This window comes from Suncus etruscus, chromosome 16 (genome assembly GCF_024139225.1).
Source record: "Suncus etruscus isolate mSunEtr1 chromosome 16, mSunEtr1.pri.cur, whole genome shotgun sequence".
Taxonomy (NCBI): Eukaryota; Metazoa; Chordata; class Mammalia; order Eulipotyphla; family Soricidae; genus Suncus; species Suncus etruscus.
Genome location: NC_064863.1, coordinates 85042025 through 85065886, shown reverse-complemented (window position 1 = coordinate 85065886; position 23862 = coordinate 85042025). Strand labels below are relative to the sequence as shown.

Here is a 23862-nt window from a genome sequence, read left to right as displayed (position 1 = left end):
TTATAAAGCATCTTCAGTTAAAGAAGATAATGACACTAATTAAAGTCTCCTAAAATGTGGGGCTGGAGAGATAGCATGGGGTAAGGCATTTGCCTTGCATGCAAAAGGACAGTGGTTTGAATCCCAGCATCCCATATGGTCCCCTGAGCCTGCCAGGAGTGATTTCTGAGCATAGAGCCAGGAGTAACCCCTGAGCGTTGCCGGGTGTGACCCCCCCCAAAAAAAAAGTCTCCTAAAATGTGACTTATGGTTTATGGATTTTCCCTTCCCTGTATTCAGACATAAAGATTAATGTTTTTATTTTATTTTAGTTTTGATAAGATGTTCACAGTATTGTCAAAGTATGTGGTATTGGTAAATAAAGTTGCTGCCTCTACCACCACTAAAATACCACTGTCTTCCACCACTGTCATCTCTATTCTTGTCTTCATCTCCTATCTCTCTTCCTTACTCTAGTAGTCAATTTTATAATCTAGTTTTATAATCTAGAATCAAAGGTTATTATTGTTTGATCCTATTTCCTTATCTAGCCCTCAGTATTCCACAGATAAGAGAGATCATCCAGTATTGGTTCTTTTCTCACTGACTTATTTTGCTTAACCTGGTATATTCCAATTCCACCCATACAAATTGCATTATTTCGGGGCCGGAGAGATAGCATGGAGGTAAGGTGTTTGCCTTTCATGCAGAAGGTCATCGGTTCGAATCCCGGCGTCCCATATGGTCCCCCGTGCCTGCCAGGAGCGATTTCTGAGCATGGAGCCAGGATTAACCCCTGAGCACTGCCGGGTGTGACCCAAAAACCACAAAAAAAAACAAAAAAAAACAAAAAAAAAACAAAACAAAAACAAATTGCATTATTTCATCTTTAGATTAGAGATGCAAACCAAATCAACAGTGTGATACTGTCTCATCAGTGAGAATGGCATAGAGCAAAAATTCTGGAAGCAACCAGTGTTGCCAAAGTTGTAGTGAGAAAGGAACCTTCATTCACTGTTGATAGCTGTGTTGTTTAGTTCAACTTCTATGGCTAGCAATATGGAATCTGTTTAAATAATAAAAATAGAATTTCTTTACAAACCAGCATCCTGCTTTTTGGCGTCCAACACCAAAATGCAGAAACATTAATTCTAAAGGATATATATACTCCTATGTTCACTGTAATAATCAAGATATGGAGAAAAATAATGCCCAACTACAAATCACAAAGTTATAGATGAATTTGTATGCAATTTACTGCTACATGAATGAAACTAAAGGGTATTGTGCTGAGTCTGTCATAAGGAAGGGATTGGTACCAAATGATCTCTTTTATATGTGGAATATAATGATTGTCAGAAAGCAACATATTGCCAGAGGCAACAGAACTGGAGAGTTGATCCAGAAAACTGAGTTTACCATGGATGGGAATGATAGAATAGGAGAGTCCTTTTGAACCCTACTAAAGGGATGTAGATACCCAGGTTTTGGGTGTGGAATTGCAATGACGTATTCATGAAATTTTCATTAACAGTATTGTAAATTACAATGCTTCAGTAACTATTTACACGTAAAAATATAAATAAAACCATAATGAGACGCTCAATGAATTTTTATTAAATTGAATGTTTTCCCTCTAGAATAATACCATTTTAACCATAGTGTTTCTTTTTTGTCTCTATAGTTGTAAATAAATCAAAAATGTTATCAGTTGGAGTCACAGAGGCAGTTTTAAAATTCCTTAAATCTGAAATGCCACCAGTTCAGTTCAAACTTCTGGGAACATTAAGAATGTTAATAGATGCACAAGGTAAAATAAATGCTTTCTCAAGATGCATTATCTAATATTTTTGGTATCATAGTCATTTACCTTTGTAAATCTTTGAGTATTTTCATATTTTCAAATCATCACAATAAAAATATTGAAAAAAATTTTCTTAAAGAAGGGAAGGTCATTTTTGTTTATGTGACAATAAAATTTACTCTTGTTTTGAATTTTGTTTTATTATAAACATCAAGCCTTTCTCCAGGTTGATTCTTTTTAGTTCTTCTAAAAACATTGTTACAGTTTGCCAGAAGACTAATAGTTACAACCAGGCTGAACTAAAAGAATATTACTGTTTTTGATTGTACAAGTAAGTCTACAAAAAGAAAAAGAAAAAGACAGTCTTCGAGTTATATTCAATATTTTATGTCTGTTGCCATCTATCTGACATATAGTACTTCGTTTTTGCCTTAATAAAATGCTTTTGTTGTATGTTTTAGACATATGCATTTTTTTTTTTTTACATTCTTAGTTCTTTACCAGCTGTTTACTTGAATGCCTATCCATGATTGGTTGCATTTGTGGTCTACCTTCTTCCCTATAGCAGAAGCTGCTGAACAACTGGGAAAGAATGTTAAATTAGTGGAACGTTTGGTGGAATGGTGTGAAGCTAAAGATCATGCTGGTGTGATGGGGGAGTCAAATAGACTACTCTCTGCCCTTATTCGCCATAGTAAATCAAAAGTAAGTTCCAGCGAAAGCTATACACTAGAAAACATTAAACTGACCTTTTTGTGAATCTGTTAGTATAGATCCTATATCAAAGCTTGACTTTTTATGTAATTATATATAAATACACATCAAAATTGCTTGAAGTTTAAAATTTCTTATTCTGTTCCACAATAGTAAGACTTTGGAGTTGAAGATGAGTTCAATTTAATCTCTGCCATTTTCAGTTGTCTTCATAGCCCAGTATTTTAGTAGATTAAAAATCAGCATTAAAAATCTACATAAAATTATTATAAAGATAAATAAGGAAGATTACATATACAAAATGCTCAGGTGCTACCTAGAACATAATAAGCACTCAATAAGTTCGATTTCCTATTACTGCTTTTTAATTACATTTTTACCACAATAATTACCAGTTAAAGTAGTGCATTTGGAAATGAAATGATACCTAAATAGCATTTACTGCACAGAATCACAAAATTTGACAAAATCAACTTTCATGGCAGTGCCAGCTATTCTGTTTGGCTTATAACTTAAAACTTCATTTGAATTAATGAATACATGCATGCAGAAATGAATGAAATATACAAGAATATATATATAATTTGTTAAGTACATTTGTCATGAGTTGTGTTATGATACATGATAATTATTGTGAGTTCCTGTTGTACTGAAACCCCATTATTATATAATGTTCCTCTTAGTTTCTTTTTTTTTCATTATTGAATCCAAGACAAGTGTTACAGTTCTGCCTTTTTTTAGTTTCCCATTGATATAGAGAACCCATTTTCATCCTTTTAATTCTCTCTGAACCTTTCTTATATATTTTATTTTGTCATAGTTAAGGAAACATAGTTTGTCATCTTTCAAAGTTTTCTGTTTCCTGTTTTATCTATTATATATTTGTCTTTATATTTAAGTAAACTGTAAACAGCTTAAAAGTGAGTTTTGCATTTGAATGGTCTAATTTGCCTTTGCTTCTCTTACCCTCTTTTTTGGGAACACAACCCGTTTACATTAGGATTATAAATTGGTGGTTAAGGCTGGCTACTACCAATTATATTATGATAGTAATATTCTGGTTCTGCCTCTTTGGGAGGCAGAGATTTTTAAAAATTTTATTTGAGTCATCATGACAAATAATACTATTATTAATAGGGTTTCATACAAAGTTCTAACATCACAACCTCCATCAGTGTCCATGTCTTTCCACCTTTGTCTCAGTATTCTTTTTCCCTCTACTACCTCTGACCAAACGAGGAGGGCCCTGTCTGTGTTGTAATAGTACTAGCAGCAGCAGCAGCAGTAGTAGTTAAATACATGCATATAAGCACATACACATGTAAGTCAGTCAAGTCAGTCAAGTCAGTCAGTCAGTCAGTCAGTCAGTCAGTCAGTCAGTCAGTCACTCACTCACTCACTCACTCACTCACTCACTCACTCACTCACTCACTCACTCACTCACTCAGGAAGTAAACAACCCAATCTAAATTCAACTTTTCCAGAGAACTCCTTGGTTTCGTTCTATCCGAGATCTCCTTCCAACCCTACATTTAAAACTTCCAGCAGGTAAACTCAGTTCTATGTGTCTTGGTATATCTCATTTCACATTTAAATAAGAGGGTTTCTGTTAGCTTCATGAACCTGTATATTCATTTCTTTTCCAAGTTTGGAAAGTTTTCACTATTATAACACTGCATAAGTTCTATTTTCTTTTTTTGCTATCTGCCCCTTCTGTGATACATGAGTTAACCTTTTTTTTATGCAGTAATGTATTTCTCAATTTCTTTTATTTATGACATACTGTTTCTGTTCTCTCTTCTACTTGAATCAGTTTGTACATTATTATCTTCAAGCTCTCAGATTCCCATCTTTTTTTTTATTCTTAGTTCAAAACTTGCCTAGTATTTTTAATCTCAAAATTGTTTCATTCTGAATGTCATTTTTTTTAACTTAAAGCTAAATTTTTTTATTTGCTTATTTTGGAGCACACCAACTGTGATCAGGCTCAATCCTGGTTCTGCTCAAAGTTCTCTCCTGACCAGGTTTAGGAAACCATATTTGGGATTGAACCTAGCTTGACAATGTTTAAAGCAGGCACCCTCCTTGTTGCAATAATATTTTGGCCCTAAAGCTTTCTTTTTTAACTTGTATTATTTCAAAATTCAGTGTTTTTTTTTCCTAGTTTTGTTCTTTTCTTTTTGATTAGCTTTTCTGATTTATTTGTTACTTTGATATACTTCTAATTTTTCATCTACAGCTATATCAAACTCATAATATGTCTTTGAAGTTGGATTTTAGAAAATTTTTTTCCTGTGATGTCATATTTCCTTGAGACCTCAGATGCCATGCCAAGATATAGATATAATCTACCCATTTAATAATTTTAAATATCCTTGTTAGGCTTTTTATTTTTGAGTTTAGATTAGTGATTTAGAGTTGAACTAGTTCTACTTTTTCTACTTGACTGGATAAAATTAAATTTTTATGACTGTACAGGCTTTCATAATTGGTACTGAAATTTTTATTTTCTACTGCTGTGTGAACAGGATGGGATGAAGGTATTGAGAAAGTCTGACAGTGGCTGTATAGTGGGGCTCAGCAAATTGCTAGTCTGCCAATTGATGTTACAAGAATTTCCAGTACCAAGTGTTGGAGAACTGTCTAGATAACTTGTTGTTATTCTCCTTGCTTGATTTGGGCCTATATAGAGCTCTGCATGAGCTCCATATAGATCAGGGATTTGTACATTCACCCATTTCTATTCATTTTTTCCCCAGTACCCCTAAATGAGTTTCTGTTCTGCCACCTGTTTTTCCATATTCCAGGCTTTATTGTTTTCTCTCCTCAAATCATTTGGCAATAAAACATTATTCTTTTTCATCCCATTTTTACTGCTCTTTGTTTTCAGTTTTGAAGCTTAGCAAGTCAGTGTTGGCAAAAGCAACAGTCCTAGGGTTAACAACAACTCATTAATTAGTTGTTACTCTCAAAAGTGAAGGAAGAGCTCCCTCTTGTCTTACTTGATTTTTTTTTTATTAACTCGTTTGCAGGGTGGAGCTTTCACCTGATTCTATTTTACTTGATTCCAACCACAGTAGTAGTTATATACAAAAGGGAAGACAGATTAAAATGGCCACCATCTATTTTCATTCATTGACTTAATTTTAAAAGTTAAAATGGTGGGGACCAAAGAGTACCGATGGTAGGGCACTTGTCTTGCATGTGACAAACCCAGGGTTGTTCCTGGTACTCCTTATGATCTCACAAGCACTATGGTAACAACAAATGGTCAAAGGCAGCCAATAGGAAGAGTTATTGTAAATGAGCATGCCTGGTGTTCAAGAGGGAAGGAGATAGATTCTTGAAACATTTATGAAAGGAAATAGGCACTCTGGTGATGGCGGTGCTGTTGTAAACATATATGCTTGAAAGGTCTCCTAACAGTATAAATCACAGAATTTCAATCAAAAGCGGGGTGGAAGGGTAGTAGTAAAGTGAATTAAAATATGCTACATCTTCCTTATTCAACTGTGGAAGGTTATAAGAGTCCAAGAATTTATCCATTTCTTCCAGGTTCTCTTATTTGGCGGCATAGAGTATCTCAAAGTAGTCTCTGATTACCCTTCGAGTCTCTGCAATATCTGTAGTGGTCCTCCTCCTTTTCATTTCTAATAAGGATTATTAAGTTTCTCTTTGTGAGTTTTGCCAATGGTTTATTAATCTTCTTTATTTTTTTCCAAGAACCAATTTCTGCTTTCAATGATCTTTCAGATTGTTTTTTGGGTATCCACTTTATTGATTTCTCCTCTAGGCTTTGTTATTTTCTTCTGTCTCCCTATTTTTGGTTCCTTTTGTTGATCATTTTCTAAATTTTATAAGGTGAGTCATTAGGCTATTTATTCATTTATGCCCCTTCTTTCTTCCTGATGTATGTTTGCAAAGCTATAAGTTTTCCTCTCAGTACCTCTTTTGCTGTGTCCAATAGATTCTGATAGTTTGTGTCTTCATTGTCATTTGTTTCCATGAAAGTTTTGATTTCTTCTTTAATTTCATCTCAGACCCACTGGTTGTTCAGTAGCAGGTTGTTTAATTTCCAGTTGTTAACGTTCTTCTGTGTCCCTTTGTAGTTCACATCTAATTTCAGAGCCTTGTGGTCAGTGAAGATAGCTTGCAATATTTCTATCCTCTTGATTTTATGGAGGTATGTTTTATGTGCCAGCATGTGGTCTATCCTGGAGAATGACCCATGTACATTGGAGAAGAATGTGTATCCAGGTTTCTGGGGATGGAGTGTCCTATTTATTTATATCTACTAGGCCTCTTCCATTTCTCTTTTCAGGGCTAGTATATTTTTGTTGGATTTCAATCTGGTTGACCTATCAAGTGTTGACAGGGCCGTGTTGAGGTCTCCCACAATTATTGTGTTATTATTGATATCCTCTTTCAAATTTGTTAATAATTGTATTAGATATTTTGCTGGTCTCTCATTGGGTGCATATATGTTTAGTAGTGTGATTTTTTTCCTATTGTACATATCCCTTTATTAGTACGAATATCTAAACTCCCTCATCACTATTGAGGAAATTAAAATGGTAATAAAATGTATGCCTAAAAATAAAAGCCCAGACCCAGAAGGATTCACTAATGATTTCTTCCAAACCTTTCAAGAGAAACTACTATGAATCCTGGCCAGGCTCTTTCATGAAATTGAAGAAACAGGAACACTTCCAAATAGCTTCTATGAAGCCAACATCACCTTGATACCAAATCCAGACAGAGATTCTGCTAAAAAAGAAAATTAAAGACCAATATCCCTAATGAACACAAATGCAAATATCCTCAACAAAATCCTGGCAAATAGGATCCAATATCTCATCAAGAAAATCATTTCATCCCAGAAATGCAAGGATGGTTTAACATCCGTAAATCTAATAACATAATATGCAACATCAACAACAAGAAAAATAAAAATTACATGATCATATCAATAGATGCAGAGAAAGCATTTGATCAGGTCCACCACCAATGCTTTTTTTCCCTCAAGATCTTCTTTATTTTTTTTATCTTTCCAACTTTTTATTTTATATTTTATTTATTTTTTAAAATTAATATCTTTATTTAAACACTTGATTATAAACATGATTATGGTTGGGTTTTAGTCATGTAAAGAACACCCCCCTTCACCAGTGCAACATTCCCATCATCAATGTCCCAGATCTCCCTCCTCCCTACCCCACCCCTGCCTGTACTCTAGACAGGCTTTTACTTCCCTCATTCATTCTCATTGTTAGGATAGTTCTCAGTGTAGTTATTTCTCTAACTATACTCATCACTCTTTGTGATGAGCTTCATGCCAACACCCATTCTTGATAAAAACTCTTAGCAAGATGGGAATGGAAGGAACCTTTCTCAATGTACTTAAAGCCATCTACCACAAGCCAATGGGAAATATTATCCTCAATGGAGAAAAACTAAAAGTGTTTCTGGTGCAAGACAAGGCTTTCCTCTCTCTCTACTCCTATTCAACATAGTACTGAAAGTATTTGCTGTAGCAATTAGGCAAGTAAAAGATATCAAGGGAATCCCGATAGGAAAGGAAAAAGTCAAGCTCTCACTGTTTGCAGATGATATGATACTCTACTTAGAAAACCCTAAAGACTCTACCAAAAACATCTAGAAACAATAGATTTATATAGCAATGTGGCAGGCTACAAAATAAACACACAAAAATCAATGGCCTTTTTATACACCAATAATGATAGGGAAGAAATGGACATTAAGAAAACAACCCCATTCACATTAGTGCCACACAAATTCAAATATCTTGGAGTCAGTCAAATTTATTAAAGATGTGAAATACCTATACAAAGAAAACTATAAAACCCTGCTCCAAGAAATACGACAGGACATGCGGAAATGGAAACACATACCCTGCTCATGGATTGGTAGGATTAACATAATTAAAATGGCAATACTCCCCAAAGCATTGTACAGACTTAATGTGATCCCTCTAAAGATACCATGACATTCTTCAAAGAAGTGGATTAAACTTCTGAAATTAATTTGGAACAATAAACACCCACGAATAGCTAAAGCAATATTTGGGAAAAGGAGGCATTACTTTCCCCAACTTTAAATAATTAACTTTAAATAATGTGATTTAATTTCATTTCAAATAACAAAATTGTATGTACAAGAAGATGCCAGGGCCGGCCATGAAGACCCGCCTGGCGTGGGGGGGGGGTGTCTCAGTCTCCTGGACCAAGTGTTCAGTCCAGGAGGTCTGTGGCCCACTGTCTGACCAGTGACCCTGACATACCAAAAAAAAAGAGGGACGGCTTTCTGCTGGGTCCAACTGCGGGCTCCCTCTCCTCAGCAACAGTCTGCAAGCAGGGCAGATTGCTCCGCATTTAATGGTATGCTGAAACTAGAGGATGCTCCACATCAGCCTGACATCGATGAAAGAAATGCACAGAATCCAGAGTCTTTAAATGTAAGAATCTGATACCAACAATAGCTAAAGTGTGAAAAAGTTTCACTGGGACCTTGAGAATGACTGAAGTTGGATAGACTGGTATGCCTGGAACCCAGAGTCTGTCTTATGCCAATAAACTTCTGGAGTGAGGCCTTTTTGTAATCAGGCCAAGGATTTTTTTTCCATTTTCCCCAGTTTTCTGGACCTATGCAAACAACGGCGATTGCTACTATCACACCTTTACTCTATTTTTTTTACTCTTATCCTTTAAGGAAAAAAAAAATACAACTTACTGAACTTAAAAACAAATAACAGTAGTAGAATGCCTGTCTTGAATACAGGCAGGGGATGTGAAGGGGGAAGGGGGTAATGTTACACTGGTGAAGGGGGGTGTTCTGGTTATGACTGTAACCCAAATATGATCATGTTACTTAAATAAAAAATATAAAAAAAGAAGATGCACCCCAGTTTTAACAAACAAACCTTAGAACTAAAATTATTAAAATGCTGTTAATATTGAGATTTAATGACTTGTTTATTTCTTTGTTTAGGAAGGTGCCCAAATTCAGTGAATGCACAGGGTTTACTCCTAGCATATATCCTTCTAGTTTTGCATATACACTTTTTCTAATTAGAAAATAATTTAGAATAGCCTCCACTAGCAATTTGTGGTTATATAGTTAGTTACCTTAGGCTTACAGTTTACTACCAAATAGGCAATTTTTTCCATTTCCTGTCTTTTCTACAATAGGTAACCTAATGCAGGTGTTTCAATGATCAAGATATAAATACATGTTTTTTTTTGTTTGTTTGTTTTTTCAGGCCACACCCATTTGATGCTCAGGGGTTACTCCTGGCTAAGCGCTCAGAAATTGCTCCTGGCTTAGGGGGACCATATGGGACGCTGGGGGATCGAACTGCAGTCCTTCATGGCTAGTGCTTGCAAGGCAGACACCTGACCTCTAGCGCCACCTCGCCGGCCCCATAAATACATGTTTTTGTATGAGCTCCAGATAAAAACTATCAATAACTTCACTTAATACCTTATTTGTCATTTGTTTAGCGTTAGTACTTCATAGTATTAAAATGTTGTAAAGGAAAGGGACAGTACTAAACCCAACCATACTTCCCTTCATATAATATAACATTACTTAAAGTTATATTTATTAGAAAACATTTTCAGAACTGTTCAAAAGGATTTAATTATTTCACCTAATGTTTGTTAGCATAGCACATTTTATTACTATTCTAAAGAAACTTTTCTAATCTTATTTAATATAATGTTTCTCAGTAGATTTTTTTTATAAGTGGAATCTATTAACTTTTTTTTTTTTCATTTTTTTTTTGCATAATTTTTTTTTTATTTAAACACCTTGATTACATACATGATTGTGTTTGGGTTTCAGTCATAAAAGGAACACCACCCATCACCAGTGCAACATTCCCATCACCCAAGTCCCAAATCTCCCTCCTCCCCACCCAACCCCCGCCTGTACCCTAAACAGGCTCTACATTTCCCTCATACATTCTCAATATTAGGACAGTTCAAAATGTAGTTATTTCTCTAACTAAACTCATCACTCTTTGTGGTGAGCTTCCTGAGGTGAGCTGGAACTTCCAGCTCTTTTCTCTTTTGTGTCTGAAAATTATTATTACAAAGGTGTCTTTCATTTTTCTTAAAACCCATAGATGAGTGAGACCATTCTGCGTTTTTCTCTCTCTCTCTGACTTATTTCACTCAGCATAATAGATTCCATGTACATCCATGTATAGGAAAATTTCATGACTTCATCTCTCCTGACAGCTGCATAATATTCCATTGTGTATATGTACCACAGTTTCTTTAGCCATTCGTCTGTTGAAGGGCATCTTGGTTGTTTCCAGAGTCTTGCTATGGTAAATAGAGCTGCAATGAATATAGGTGTAAGGAAGGGGTTTTTGTATTGTATTTTTGTGTTCCTAGGGTATATTCCTAGGAGTGGTATAGCTGGATCGTATGGGAGCTCGATTTCCAGTTTTTGGAGGAATCTCCATATCGCTTTCCATAAAGGTTGAACTAGACAGCATTCCCACCAGCAGTGGATAAGAGTTCCTTTCTCTCCACATCCCCGCCAACACTGTTTATTCTCATTCTTTGTGATGTGTGCCATTCTCTGGGGTGTGAGGTGGTATCTCATCGTTGTTTTGATTTGCATCTCCCTGATGATTAGTGATGTGGAACATTTTTTCATGTGTCTTTTGGCCATGCGTATTTCTTCTTTGTCAAAGTGTCTGTTCATTTCTTCTCCCCATTTTTTGATGGGGTTAGATGTTTTTTTCTTGTAAAGTTCTGTCAGTGCCTTGTATATTTTGGAGATTAGCCCCTTATCTGATGGGTATTGGGTGAATAGTTTCTCCCACTCAGTGGGTGGCTCTTGTATCCTGGGCACTATTTCCTTTGAGGTGCAGAAGCTTCTCAGCTTAATATATTCCCATCTGTTAATCTCTGCTTTCACTTGCTTGGAGAGTGCAGTTTCCTCCTTGAAGATGCCTGTAATGTCCTGTAGTGTTTTGCCTATGTACTGTTCTATATATCTTATGGTTTTGGGGCTGATATCGAGGTCTTTAATCCATTTGGATTTTACCTTTGTACATGATGTTAGCTGGGGGTCTAAGTTTAATTTTTTGCAAGTGGCTATCCAATTGTGCCAACACCACTTGTTGAAGAGGCTTTCCCTGCTCCATTTAGGATTTCCTGCTCCTTTATCAAAAATTAGATGGTTGTATCTCTGGGGAACATTTTCTGAGTATTCAAGCCTATTCCACTGATCTGAGGACCTATCCTTATTCCAATACCATGCTGTTTTGATAACTGTTGCTTTGTAGTACAGTTTAAAGTTGGGAAAAGTAATTCCTCCCATATTCTTTTTCCCAATGATTGCTTTAGCTATTCGAGGGTGTTTATTGTTCCAAATGAATTTCAAAAGTGTCTGATCCACTTCTTTGAAGAATGTCATGGGTATCTTTAGAGGGATGGCATTAAATCTGTATAATGCCTTGGGGAGTATTGACATTTTGATGATGTTAATCCTGCCAATCCATGAGCAGGGTATGTGTTTCCATTTCCGTGTGTCCTCTCTTATTTCTTGGAGCAGAGTTTTATAGTTTTCTTTGTATAGGTCCTTCACATATTTAGTCAAGTTGATTCCAAGATATTTGAGTTTGTGTGGTACTATTGTGAATGGGGTTGTTTTCTTAATGTCCATTTCATCCTTATTACTATTGGTATATAGAAAGGCCATTGATTTTTGTGTGTTAATTTTGTAGCCTGCCACCTTGCTATATGAGTCTATTGTTTCTAGAAGCTTTTTGATAGAGTTTTTAGGGTTTTCTAAGTAGAGTATCATGTCATCTGCAAACAGTGAGAGCTTGACTTCTTCCTTTCCTATCTGGATTACCTTGATATCCTTTTCTTGCCTAATCGCTATAGCAAGTACTTCCAGTGCTATGTTGAATAGGAGTGGTGAGAGAGGACAGCCTTGTCTTGTGCCAGAATTTAAAGGGAAGGCTTTTAGTTTTTCTCCATTGAGGATAATATTTGCCACTGGCTTGTGGTAGATGGCCTTCACTATATTGAGAAAGGTTCCCTCCATTCCCATCTTGCTGAGAGTTTTGATCAAGAATGGGTGTTGGACCTTATCAAATGCTTTCTCTGCATCTATTGATATGATCATGTGGTTTTTATTTTTCTTGTTATTGATGTTGTGTATTATGTTGATAGATTTACGGATGTTAAACCAGCCTTGCATTCCTGGGATGAAACCTACTTGATCGTAGTGGATGATCTTCTTAACGAGGCATTGAATCCTATTTGCCAGGATTTTGTTGAGGATCTTTGCATCTGCATTCATCAGTGATATTGGTCTGTAATTTTCTTTTTTTGTAGCATCTCTGTCTGGTTTAGGTATCAAGGTGATGTTGGCTTCATAAAAGCTATTTGGAAGTGTTTCTGTTTGTTCAATTTCATGAAAGAGTCTTGCCAAGATTGGCAGTAGTTCCTCTTGGAAAGTTTGATAGAATTCATTAGTGAATCCATCTGGACCTGGGCTTTTGTTTTTCGGCAGACATTTGATTACTGTTTTAATTTCATCAATGGTGATGGGGGTGTTTAGATATGCTACATCCTCTTCCTTCAACCGTGGAAGATTATAAGAGTCCAAGAATTTATCCATTTCTTCCAGGTTCTCATTTTTAGTGGCGTAGAGTTTTTCAAAGTAGTTTCTGATTACCCTTTGAATCTCTGTCATATCAGTAGTGATCTCTCCTTTTTCATTCCTGATACGAGTTATCAAGTTTCTCTCTCTCTCTTTCTTTGTTAGGTTTGCCAGTGGTCTATCAATCTTGTTTATTTTTTCAAAGAACCAACTTCTGCTTTCGTTGATCTTTCGGATTGTTTTTTGAGTTTCCACTTCGTTGATTTCTGCTCTCAGCTTTGTTATTTCCTTCTGTCTTCCTATTCTTGGGTCCTTTTGTTGAGCATTTTCTAGTTCTATTAGCTGTGTCATTAAGCTACTCAGGTAAGCTCCTTCTTCCTTCCTGATGTGTGCTTGCAAAGCTATAAATTTTCCTCTCAGTACTGCTTTTGCTGTGTCCCATAAGTTCTGAGAGTTTGTGTCTTTATTGTCATTTGTTTCCAGGAACCTTTTTATTTCCTCCTTGATTTCATCTCGGACCCACTGGTTATTGAGCATGAGGGTGTTTAACTTCCAGGTGTTAAAGTGTTTCTTCTGAGTCCCTTTGGAGTTCACAAATAATTTCAGAGCCTTGTGGTCAGCGAAGGTAGTCTGCAAAATTTCTATCCTCTTGATCTTATGGAGGTATGTTTTATGTGCCAGCATGTAGTCTATCCTGGAGAATGTCCCATGTACATTGGAGAAGAATGTGTATCCAGGTTTCTGGGGATGGAGTGTCCTATATATATCCACTAGGCCTCTTTCTTCCATTTCTCTCCTCAGGTCTAGTATATTCTTGTTGGGTTTCAGTCTGGTTGACCTGTCCAGTGTTGACAAAGCCGTGTTAAAGTCCCCCACAATTATTGTGTTGTTGTTGATATTATTTTTCAGATTTGTCAACAGTTGTATTAAATATTTTGCTGGCCCCTCATTCGGTGCATATATGTTTAGGAGAGTGAATTCTTCCTGCTCTACGTACCCCTTGATTAATATAAAATGTCCGTCTTTGTCCCTTACAACCTTCCTGAGTATAAAGTTTGCATTATCTGATATTAGTATGGCCACTCCAGCTTTTTTATGGGTGTTGTTTGCTTGGATAACTTTTCTCCAGCCTTTTATTTTGAGTCTATGTTTGTTCTGACTATTCAGGTGTGTTTCTTGTAGGCAGCAGAAGGTTGGATTGAGTTTTTTGATCCATTTAGCCACTCTGTGTCTCTTAACTGGTGCATTTAGTCCATTGACGTTGAGAGAAAGAATTGTCCTGGGATTTAACGCCATCTTTATTTCAAAATTTGGTGTGTCTTTTGGGTAGTCTTGTCTTAGATTAGGTCTTTCAGTTTTTCTCTTAAGACTGGTTTTGTGTCTGTGAAGTTTCTGAGCTGTTTTTTGTCTGTGAAACCATGTATTCTTCCATCAAACCGGAAAGTGAGTTTTGCTGGGTATAGTATTCTGGGTGAAGCATTCATTTTATTCAGTCTTGTCACAATATCCCACCACTGCTTTCTGGCATTGAGTGTTTCTGGTGACAGGTCTGCTGTAAATCTCAGAGAAGCTTGCTTGAACATGATTTCCCCTTTTGATCTTGCTGTTTTCAGAATTCTGTCTCTATCTGTGGGATTTGTCATTGTGACTAGGATGTGTCTTGGGGTGGTTTTTCTGGGGTCTCTTTTGGTTGGTACTCTTCGGGCATGCAGGATTTGATCACATATATTCTTTAGCTCTGGAAGTTTCTCTTTAATGATGTTCTTGACCATTGATTCTTCCTGGAAATTTTCTTCCTGGGTCTCTGGGACTCCAATGATTCTTAAGTTGTTTCTGTTGATCTTATAGACTTCTATTTTCGTCTGTTCCCATTCTTTGACTAATTTTTCCATTGTCTGCTCATTTGCTTTAAGTTTTTTGTCCAATCTCTCCTGCTGTATGGAATTGTTATGTATCTCATCTTCCACAGCACCAAGTCTATTCTCAGCTTCTGATACCCTGTCCCAGAGCTTATCCATTTTGTCATTCACTTCGTTTACTGACTTTTTCAGTCCTGTTAGTTGACATGTTATTTCAGTTTGGAGTTTTGTCATTTCTGCCTTCATATTTTCTTGGTTCTTATTAGTGTTCTGTTCAACTCGATCCATGGTTTCTTGGAGTCTGTTGAGCACCTTCCATATTGCTAGTCTAAAGTCCTTATCTGAGAGATTGATTAGTTGTTCAGTCATTATCTGGTCCTCAGAATTGTCATCTTCATTCTCTATCTCTGATGCTGGCCTGCGTTGTTTCCCCATTGTCACACTTGTATTGTGGGTTTTTCTACGTGTTGTAGTGGTATTCATTGTCTATATGATGTAGGCAGCACACTCCTCTGGCTCCTCCCTTTCTGGATGGGCTGACTTGCCTCTAAGGGAGGGGAGTCCTCCGTGGATGAAGCCTCACACTGGGTCAAATCTTAGGCCCGAGCATGCAACAGAGAAGACAGTCCAGAGAGAAATGTTTGCTTCTGTGATATAGCGCCGTTCTTAGTGTGCTTTTTCCTTCTTGTTGCAATGGAGTTCTTTCCTTAGAAAGTGTGCACGGCCGTGTAGCGAAGCGGAGCGGCCGTGCTCCTCTGAGCCTCTTTTTGCCCCACTCGCAAGAGTTTCACACAAGAGGACAGTAGACAGACATAGACAGGTCACACTCACAGTCTTTCACAGCTGAGCCCCACTGGGCCGGTGTACTTTCGCGGATTTTCCCCGCCTGGTGTCACACACAGGGAGCCAGCTTTTGCAAAGGTTAGCCGGTTTTTATGCTCTGAAGTCCCTCCCTGAAAATGGCGTCTGGGCGAGCGAGGTTTCTGGAGGCTCTTTTTGTCCCACTCGCAAGAGTTTCACACAAGAGGACAGTAGACAGACATAGACAGGTCACACTCACAGTCTTTCACAGCTGAGCCCCACTGGGCCGGTGTACTTTCGCGGATTTTCCCCGCCTGGTGTCACACACAGGGAGCCAGCTTTTGCAAAGGTTAGCCGGTTTTTATGCTCTGGAATCTATTAACTTTTTTTTTTTTTTTTTTTTTTTTGGTTTTTGGGCCACACCCGGTGACGCTCAGGGGTTACTCCTGGCTATGCGCTCAGAAGTTGCTCCTGGCTTGGGGGACCATATGGGATGCCGGGGGATCGAACCGCTGTCCGTCCTAGGCTAGCGCAGGTAAGGCAGTCACCTTACCTTTAGCGCCACCGCCCGGCCCCGGAATCTATTAACTTTTAACACTATTCTTTTTAAAGGTTGTCCTTGGAATAAGGGATACATTTTTTTATACTCTAGTGGTTCTGTTATAAATTGTATCCTTCTTAATGTGTTTCTCCTTTCTCCTAAGGCCAGAGCTATAGCGTAGCTAGTAGGGCTTTTACCTTGCACAGTGCCATCCTGGTTCGATCCCCAGCTTCCCCCCCCCCCCACAAACTCTGAGCACAGAACTAGGAATAATTCCTGAGCATCTCTGGGTGTGGCCTACCCCCAAAATAAGATACATAAAAATAGATACATTAAAAAATCTTACTACTTTCAGTCATTCTCAAGTATTGTTAGATTCTAATCCTCCCTAATTTTGTACTAATGTACACTGTAGTTTAATCATTTTGGTTATATAGTGTATTATTTTAATTATGCCACTTGGAAATTCTTAACTCCCATTGAAATACTGTCCTAGTCTAAATTTCAAAATCAGCAAATCTTGCCTTAATACCAAAAGTACAAAAATTCTCTCCTGTGGTTTGATTATGGTAAGTGGAGACTCTATAGATTGCAACATGTGATTTATGAATGAATTATATAAAATTCAAGGCCAAATCAAATTGATCAGTTGTAATTAAAATTGCTATATAGTTTTTAAGTCTCTAGTTAGATTTCAACATTTGATACCAAATTGACCAAAAGTACCTGGGACAGTTAGCATAGATAATGTACTTTGATTTTGTGTGTGTGTGTGTGTGTGTGTGTGTGTGTGCATACAGATATATATATATATATATATATATATATATACCTATATATATATATATATATCTGAGGAGGCCCCCCTTGGATTTTATTGTTGTGAGAATGGACTTCATAATCAGAAGCACCTTTTTTTGTGACTGTCTCTGACCTTTTTCTCTGAGATCTCAATATGGGATAGGGTAGTGATTTATCTGCTAAATGTGGTATTTATATTTAAGATGGATTGTACTGTATTTAATGACCTCTTTCCAAGTTCTTTTTCACTAAATTAGCTTTTGTTTTTATTATTCTAGTTTTAAGGAATATGAATAAATAAGTTTGTGCTTGAGGATACTTACACTAAATCAGGACTTAAATATACATATATATATACATACATACATATATATGTGTGTGTGTATAGAAAGGTAACACAAAATTACCTTTCCTAAGAAAACTTGACAAATAGTATGATGAAATAAGAGTTTTGAACTTGTTAAAAATAAAATATTTCCTAGAATTTTAGATTTTTTCAGAGATTTGGTTGTAGAGGATTAATCAAATATATATTATATTGTATGTATCTTTCAGTTCATTTACTAGAAAGGAAATGGTTTAAGAGATTTTAAGATCCTGGATTAGTGGTCAGAGAATTGACTCAAAGGACTGGCTACCCCGTATTTAAGCCATAATTTAATCTAGTATTTAACCAAGAGTTCTAAACCTCAGAAGATAAAAATGGAAATGTGATTTTTTAAAAAAAATTTTGGACTTTTGGGTCACACCCGGTGATACTCTGGGGTTACTTCTGGCTATGCAATCAGAAATCGCTCATGCTAAGGAGATTGAACCAGGGCCTTCTGGATTGGCCGAGTGCAAGGCAAACGCCCTACTGCTGTGCTATCACTCTGACCCCTGATCTTTATTTTTTAAACTATCTGTATATTATGTGTTTTGGGTATGTGATATTAAATTATATCCCAGCCTTATAGAAGAAGTCACTGAGGAAAAGGGAGATTTAGTTTACTTATTTCTGCTGCTGGGCTTTATTTCTCCAGCCCATTGTCCTATCAGTTTTAGAGGGAACAGAATTGTAGATACCATGATAGAAGAATGTTACAGAGAATATTGACTTAAATTCTACTCAGAATCCTTTGTCTCTAATCCACTTGTCATATTTATAAGACCCAGCCAAGGTGTTAAAAGCAGAAAAACTTAATGTGAAGAATCTAGAGAACGGCTTAGTGTGCCGTGATAAAATTTTATTATTCTGTCTTTCATACCCTATAATCACGAAACATAGGGAGCAATGACACTTTATATTTCTTTGACATTAGTAGCTTCTGGGCCTCTTTTCCTTGACCTAAAATGTTCATTTGATGAATATATTTAAAACAAAAATATTTTATCTTTTCATCTGAATAAAAGAATTATGATTTTTAATATAATGATTCATACAAGACACTCCGAAAACTTATGCAACATAGCAATGATTCAGATTTTTTACAATACAGTTCATAATTTTGTTATGTTTATTTATTTTAGGATGTAATTAAAACCATTGTACAGAGCTGTGGTATTAAGCATCTGGTGACCATGGCAACTAGTGAACATGTCATAATGCAGAATGAAGCCCTTGTTGCTTTGGCACTAATAGCCGCTTTAGAATTGGGTAAGTACCCCAGTGACAAGCTTTTTTGTCTTTCTGTTTTTATGTGTCTTAAAGGAAGTAGCACAAGTGAAGTAGAATCATATTTGAAGCAAGTATATGTCTATACCTATATCTGACTATGGGGAAAATCACATAGTGTTGCCATCACTATCCTTTTTTATTTGTTTGTTTTTTGGGCCACACCCGGTGAAGCTCAGGGGTTACTCCTGGCTATGCACTCAGAAATAGCCCTTGGCTTGGGGGGGCCAATGGGATGCCAGGGGATGGAACTGCGGCCCGTCCTAGACTAGTGTGAAAGACAGATGCCTTACACCCTGTGTCACCACTCCGGCCCCTCCATCTTAATGATTCTTTCAGTAACATTTTTAGAGCAATGCTTTGATGTCGATATGACTCAAATATTATCTCAAGTTATGGGCATTTTGGGAATACATTTCAACAGATTTAATGGAGAAATGAAACACTTTGGAAAGCAATAGCAATTTAGAGTTTGCTACACCGTAAGTAGTCCAAATGTTGGTGACTTTGATCCTGGCCTTGTTTGTGATTTCCAACATGGTTTGAGTATATTCTGAGTCAGTATAGAAATTCAAATAACTTTTAAGAGAAGTTATGATCCAGGGTCAGGGATCAAGCCTTGTACACTAAACTGCTTCTGTATCTAATTTTAAATCACTTTAAAATGATAAAGCGGTTTCAGAATAGCCTTAACGTCACTGCTTTAGTTTGATCTGGTTTAAATATCTTCGTAACTAGCATCTTCCAAACAAGTTTTATTAACTTTCTAACAGGTGAATCACTTTGATCTAGTTACTTTGCCACAGAGCTATGATAGGACACATTGTGTATATTGTTATCCTGCATCTTCAGATTTCTTTGGATTTAAAATACAAAGTTAAATCCATGCTGCCTTTTAATAAAATATATACTTTCTCCAATCTTGAACCTTTGCCATCTATTTGATATTAAGGAATTCTCATTAAAAATTCTTTGTATATAATTAAAGCAGACTTCTATTTTGTTTGTTTGTTTGTTTTTTAGGTTTTTGGGTTACACCCAGCAGCGCTCAGGGGTTACTCCTGACTCTATGCTCAGAAATCGCCCCTGGCAGGCTCTGGGGGCCATATGGGATGCCAGGATTGGAACCACCGTCCCTCTGCATGAAAGGCAAACGCCTTACCTCCATGCTCTCTTTCTGGCCCCAGCCTGTTATTTTTTAATTTTTAAAGTTTTTTGTTTTGTTTTGTTTTGGGGCTACACCTGGTGATGCTCAAGGGTTTTCCTTGCTATGTGCTCAGAAATCACTACTGGCTTGGGAGATGCTGAGGATTGAACCCTGGTCCGTCCTAGGTCAGCACATGCAAGGAAAATGCCCTGTCATTTGCGCCACAGCTCCCGCCCCTCTTTTATTATTTTTAAAGCAGCTTTTTAAAGGGACTTTTTTGAGATAATTGTATATTCACTTGAATATTTAAAAAAAATAATAGAGATTCCTTGTCCTCTTTGTCTAGATACAAATTGACTGTCTTAGTCAACTGTATAATTTCCCTAGTTTTCCATGTCTTCATTTATATCTTTAAAATTAAATATAGTTTTATCACTTGTAAAGTTTGTTTAATTTTCTATTTGCTTTTTAGTATTTTAATTACTACTCTTGAGGTACTGAACATTTCCTGTTACCAAGAACCCTGTTGATAACTACAACTTTAATTTCACTCTGCTACTAATTTCTGAGAGCTACTAACCTGTTTTTAACGGTCAATTTTCATTTCAGTAATGTTCTATAAATAGAAACAAAGTTTGTAATCTTTTGGAGTTTGTTTCTTATGCTCAGTATAATTACCAAAAGAGTTGTTTAATCCTTAGTTTGTTTCATGACACTTGAGTAGTACAAATTATTAATTATTCACCTGTCAAAGTTATATTTCTGTTTCTAACTTTTGAAACTAAATACCTTGTATATTTTGATTTTTATGTAAGTATAAATTAATATTAGTTCTCTGGATAAATTTCCAAGAAGATAGAACTCCTTTCTTGGCCTATTTGTCTGATACCCCATCATGATTTGTGGAAAAAGCTGTTTTCATCCACAGAATTGATATTGTGCCTTTTTTTTGTTTGTTTGTTTTTGTTTTGGTTTTTGGGTCACACCCGGCGGTGCACAGGGGTTACTCCTGGCTGTCTGCTCAGAAATAGCTCCTGGCAGGCACAGGGGACCATATGGGACACCGGGATTTGAACCAACCACCTTTGGTCCTGGATCGGCTGCTTGCAAGGCAAACACCGCTGTGCTATCTCTCTGGGCCCGATATTGTGCCTTTTTAAGAGTTTATTTGCACATGCTGTTTGAATGGAACCATGCTGTTGTGTATCCCCTATAAGACATGTCTTAATATATAAATTTTTAATATTAGGTTATCTTTTATGTATATATATCATATTAGGGGAATATTGATTTACTGTAGTGTGTTCGTGCTTTAGTAGTATAGTCTAGTATTACTATACTAAGCCCACTACTAACCACGAGTTCCAATATAAAGTTCCTAAAAAAAATCTCATTGAATTATTATTTCCTAAAGATACATACTGAAGTATTAAAAAATCATGTTATATGAATTTACTATATGAGTTTGATCTAAAATATTTTATGGGGTGATAGTGACAGGTGACCTGAGAAACATGAAACAAGATTGGCCATGATAATTTTAAAGATGGTAATTCATCTAATATGCCATTTTTTATTTTAATAATTATTTTGTATACTTGCTAATATTTTATATACAGGTCTTTATTTTCTTATTAGAAGATATGTATTATTTTAATCCTAACAGCTGAAATTTAGCTCATGTACTCTTTTATCACAAGGGTTTATAAGAATTTAATATTTCATGTTTAAGACATTTATGAAACCTTTTGGAAGGTTTCACATCAGTTTCTAGAAAAGAAAGTAGTATTTAGCCAAATTCTACAGTATTGACATGGTGAACATAATACATTTTTTATTGTTTCACATTGTAGGCACAGCCGAGAAAGACCTAGAAAGTACAAAACTCGTACAGATTTTACATAAGTTGCTAGCAGATGATGGAAGTGCTCCTGAAATAAAATATAATTCCATGGTCCTAATCTGTGCTCTCATGGGATCTGGTAAGAATTTCTTCTATCACATATTATTATTCTCAGTATGGTCAACAATAAATGCTAGGTATGAAATACATCTAGTCACTTTTAGTTTAAATAGTTTACGTTTAAATAGTATTAGAAATTGGTTTATGGAAAAAAAATTTGGGGGGGGGGTGTTTTGGGTCATACCCGGCAGTGCTCAGGGGTTACTCCTGGCTCTAGGCTCAGAAATCGGCCCTGGCAGGCACAGGGGACTATATGGGATGCCGGGCAGGCACAGGGGACCATATGGGATGCTGGGATTGGAACCACCGTCCTTCTGCATGAAAGGCAAACGCTTTACCTCCATGCTATCTCTCTGGCCCCTGGAATATATTTTACATTGAAATTTTCCCCAAAGTATCTTACTGTTATTGATAAAAATATAAATACAGGTAAAATTTTAATTAATTAAAATTAATGTTTTATTTACCCTATATCTAATATCACACTAAAAATAGCTCTAATTTTGTATGTTATAAGAAGACTGGCATATTTTTTGAGTATGTTCTATGAACATTTGTTGAGAAAATGGCTTAAAATCTTCAGTATAATTCTGAAATTGTTTTTTTATATCACTTCTATCAGTTATTCCACATACTTGCTGCTTTATTGCACATTTAGGATTGCTATTATCCTAGTATATTGACCTTTTATCATTGACCTACTGACCTCTAAATTATTAATATTTGTGCTTCTTTTGAATACCATTCTCTCATGAGCTTTATTCATTCTTAGTTTATGTCTAATGTATTTCTATATTTGATGTACAGAGAGCATTTTGGTGTATATCATTAGGAACATTGCTTTTAGTATTATGATTGATGCTGTCTTAAATCTGAAATTTTCCTTTTCTTTCTTATGTCTTAAATCTGAAATTTTCCTTTTTTTTCTTATGTTTGTCCTGTTCTGACCCCTGTAAAAAATGGAAACAGTTCTCAGTCTTTTATTCTCCTTTTTTAAAAAAAAATACACTGGATCCTTTGTATCTTACTCCTTAGGTCATTTCACTTATGTATTTTTGTTTCCATTTGCTTGATCAATAGTGCTGGTACTTGATTTTTGAAGATGTCTTTAACTTCAATGTCATTGAAACTTATTCCTACGTATTTTCCTCTGTCAGGATTGTTGTGGTTTTAGATATGATATCAAGGCCTTTAATCCATTTTTATTTGACTTTTATGCATGGTGTTATAGGTTTAAGTTCAAATTCTTGTATATATTGCTAAACTTTTTTTTTTTTTTTTTTTTTTTTTGGTTTTTCGTGCCACACCCATTTGATGCTCAGGGGTTACTCCTGGCTCAGAAATTGCCCCAAGCTTGGGGGGACCATATGAGACTTCGGGGATCGAACTGCAGTCGTGATCTTTCCTTGGCTAGGGCTTGCAAGGCAGACACCTTACCTGTAGCGCCACCTCGCCAACCCCAGCTAACCAATTTTTCCTGCACCACTTGTTGAAGAGGATTTCTTTATTTTATATTTTGTTCCTTTATTTAATATTTACTAATATACCTTGTTATCTGTCTCAGGATATTTTATTCCACTGATCTGAGAATTTGTTGTTATTCAGTGCTATGACATTTTAATTTTTACCACTAAGTACTAGAGTTTGAAGTTTCTACCAATGTACTTGATTTTCTGAGGCACAATTAATGAATAAAATTTTTTATTTTATTTAAAAATTTTTTTCAGATCAGAGTGATTTTTTTGTTTGTTTCTGTTTTTTGGGTCACACTCGGCAGTGCTCAGGAGTTACTCCTGGCTCTATGCTCAGAAATCACTCCTCACATGCTCGGGGTGCCATTTGGCAGGGGTTGCAAACTCGCGGCCCGCGGGCCATTTGCGGCCCTCCGTACAACATTTTGTGGCCCGCAGCTGGCCTTCAAATATCACAGTATTCGTGGTTTTCGCTTA

General features: G+C 36.3%; 1 protein-coding gene across 1 annotated transcript in view; it reads left to right on the top strand.

Moving 5' to 3' along the window:
- Positions 1-23862, top strand: part of RAP1GDS1 (Rap1 GTPase-GDP dissociation stimulator 1) — a 153397-nt gene that overhangs the window by 116622 nt on the left and 12913 nt on the right. Inside the window, exons 13-16 of the mRNA XM_049789894.1 lie at positions 1664-1789; positions 2349-2488; positions 18659-18785; positions 21804-21932. Coding sequence (XP_049645851.1) covers positions 1664-1789; positions 2349-2488; positions 18659-18785; positions 21804-21932 — 522 coding nt within the window. The remainder of the gene's footprint in view (positions 1-1663; positions 1790-2348; positions 2489-18658; positions 18786-21803; positions 21933-23862) is intronic.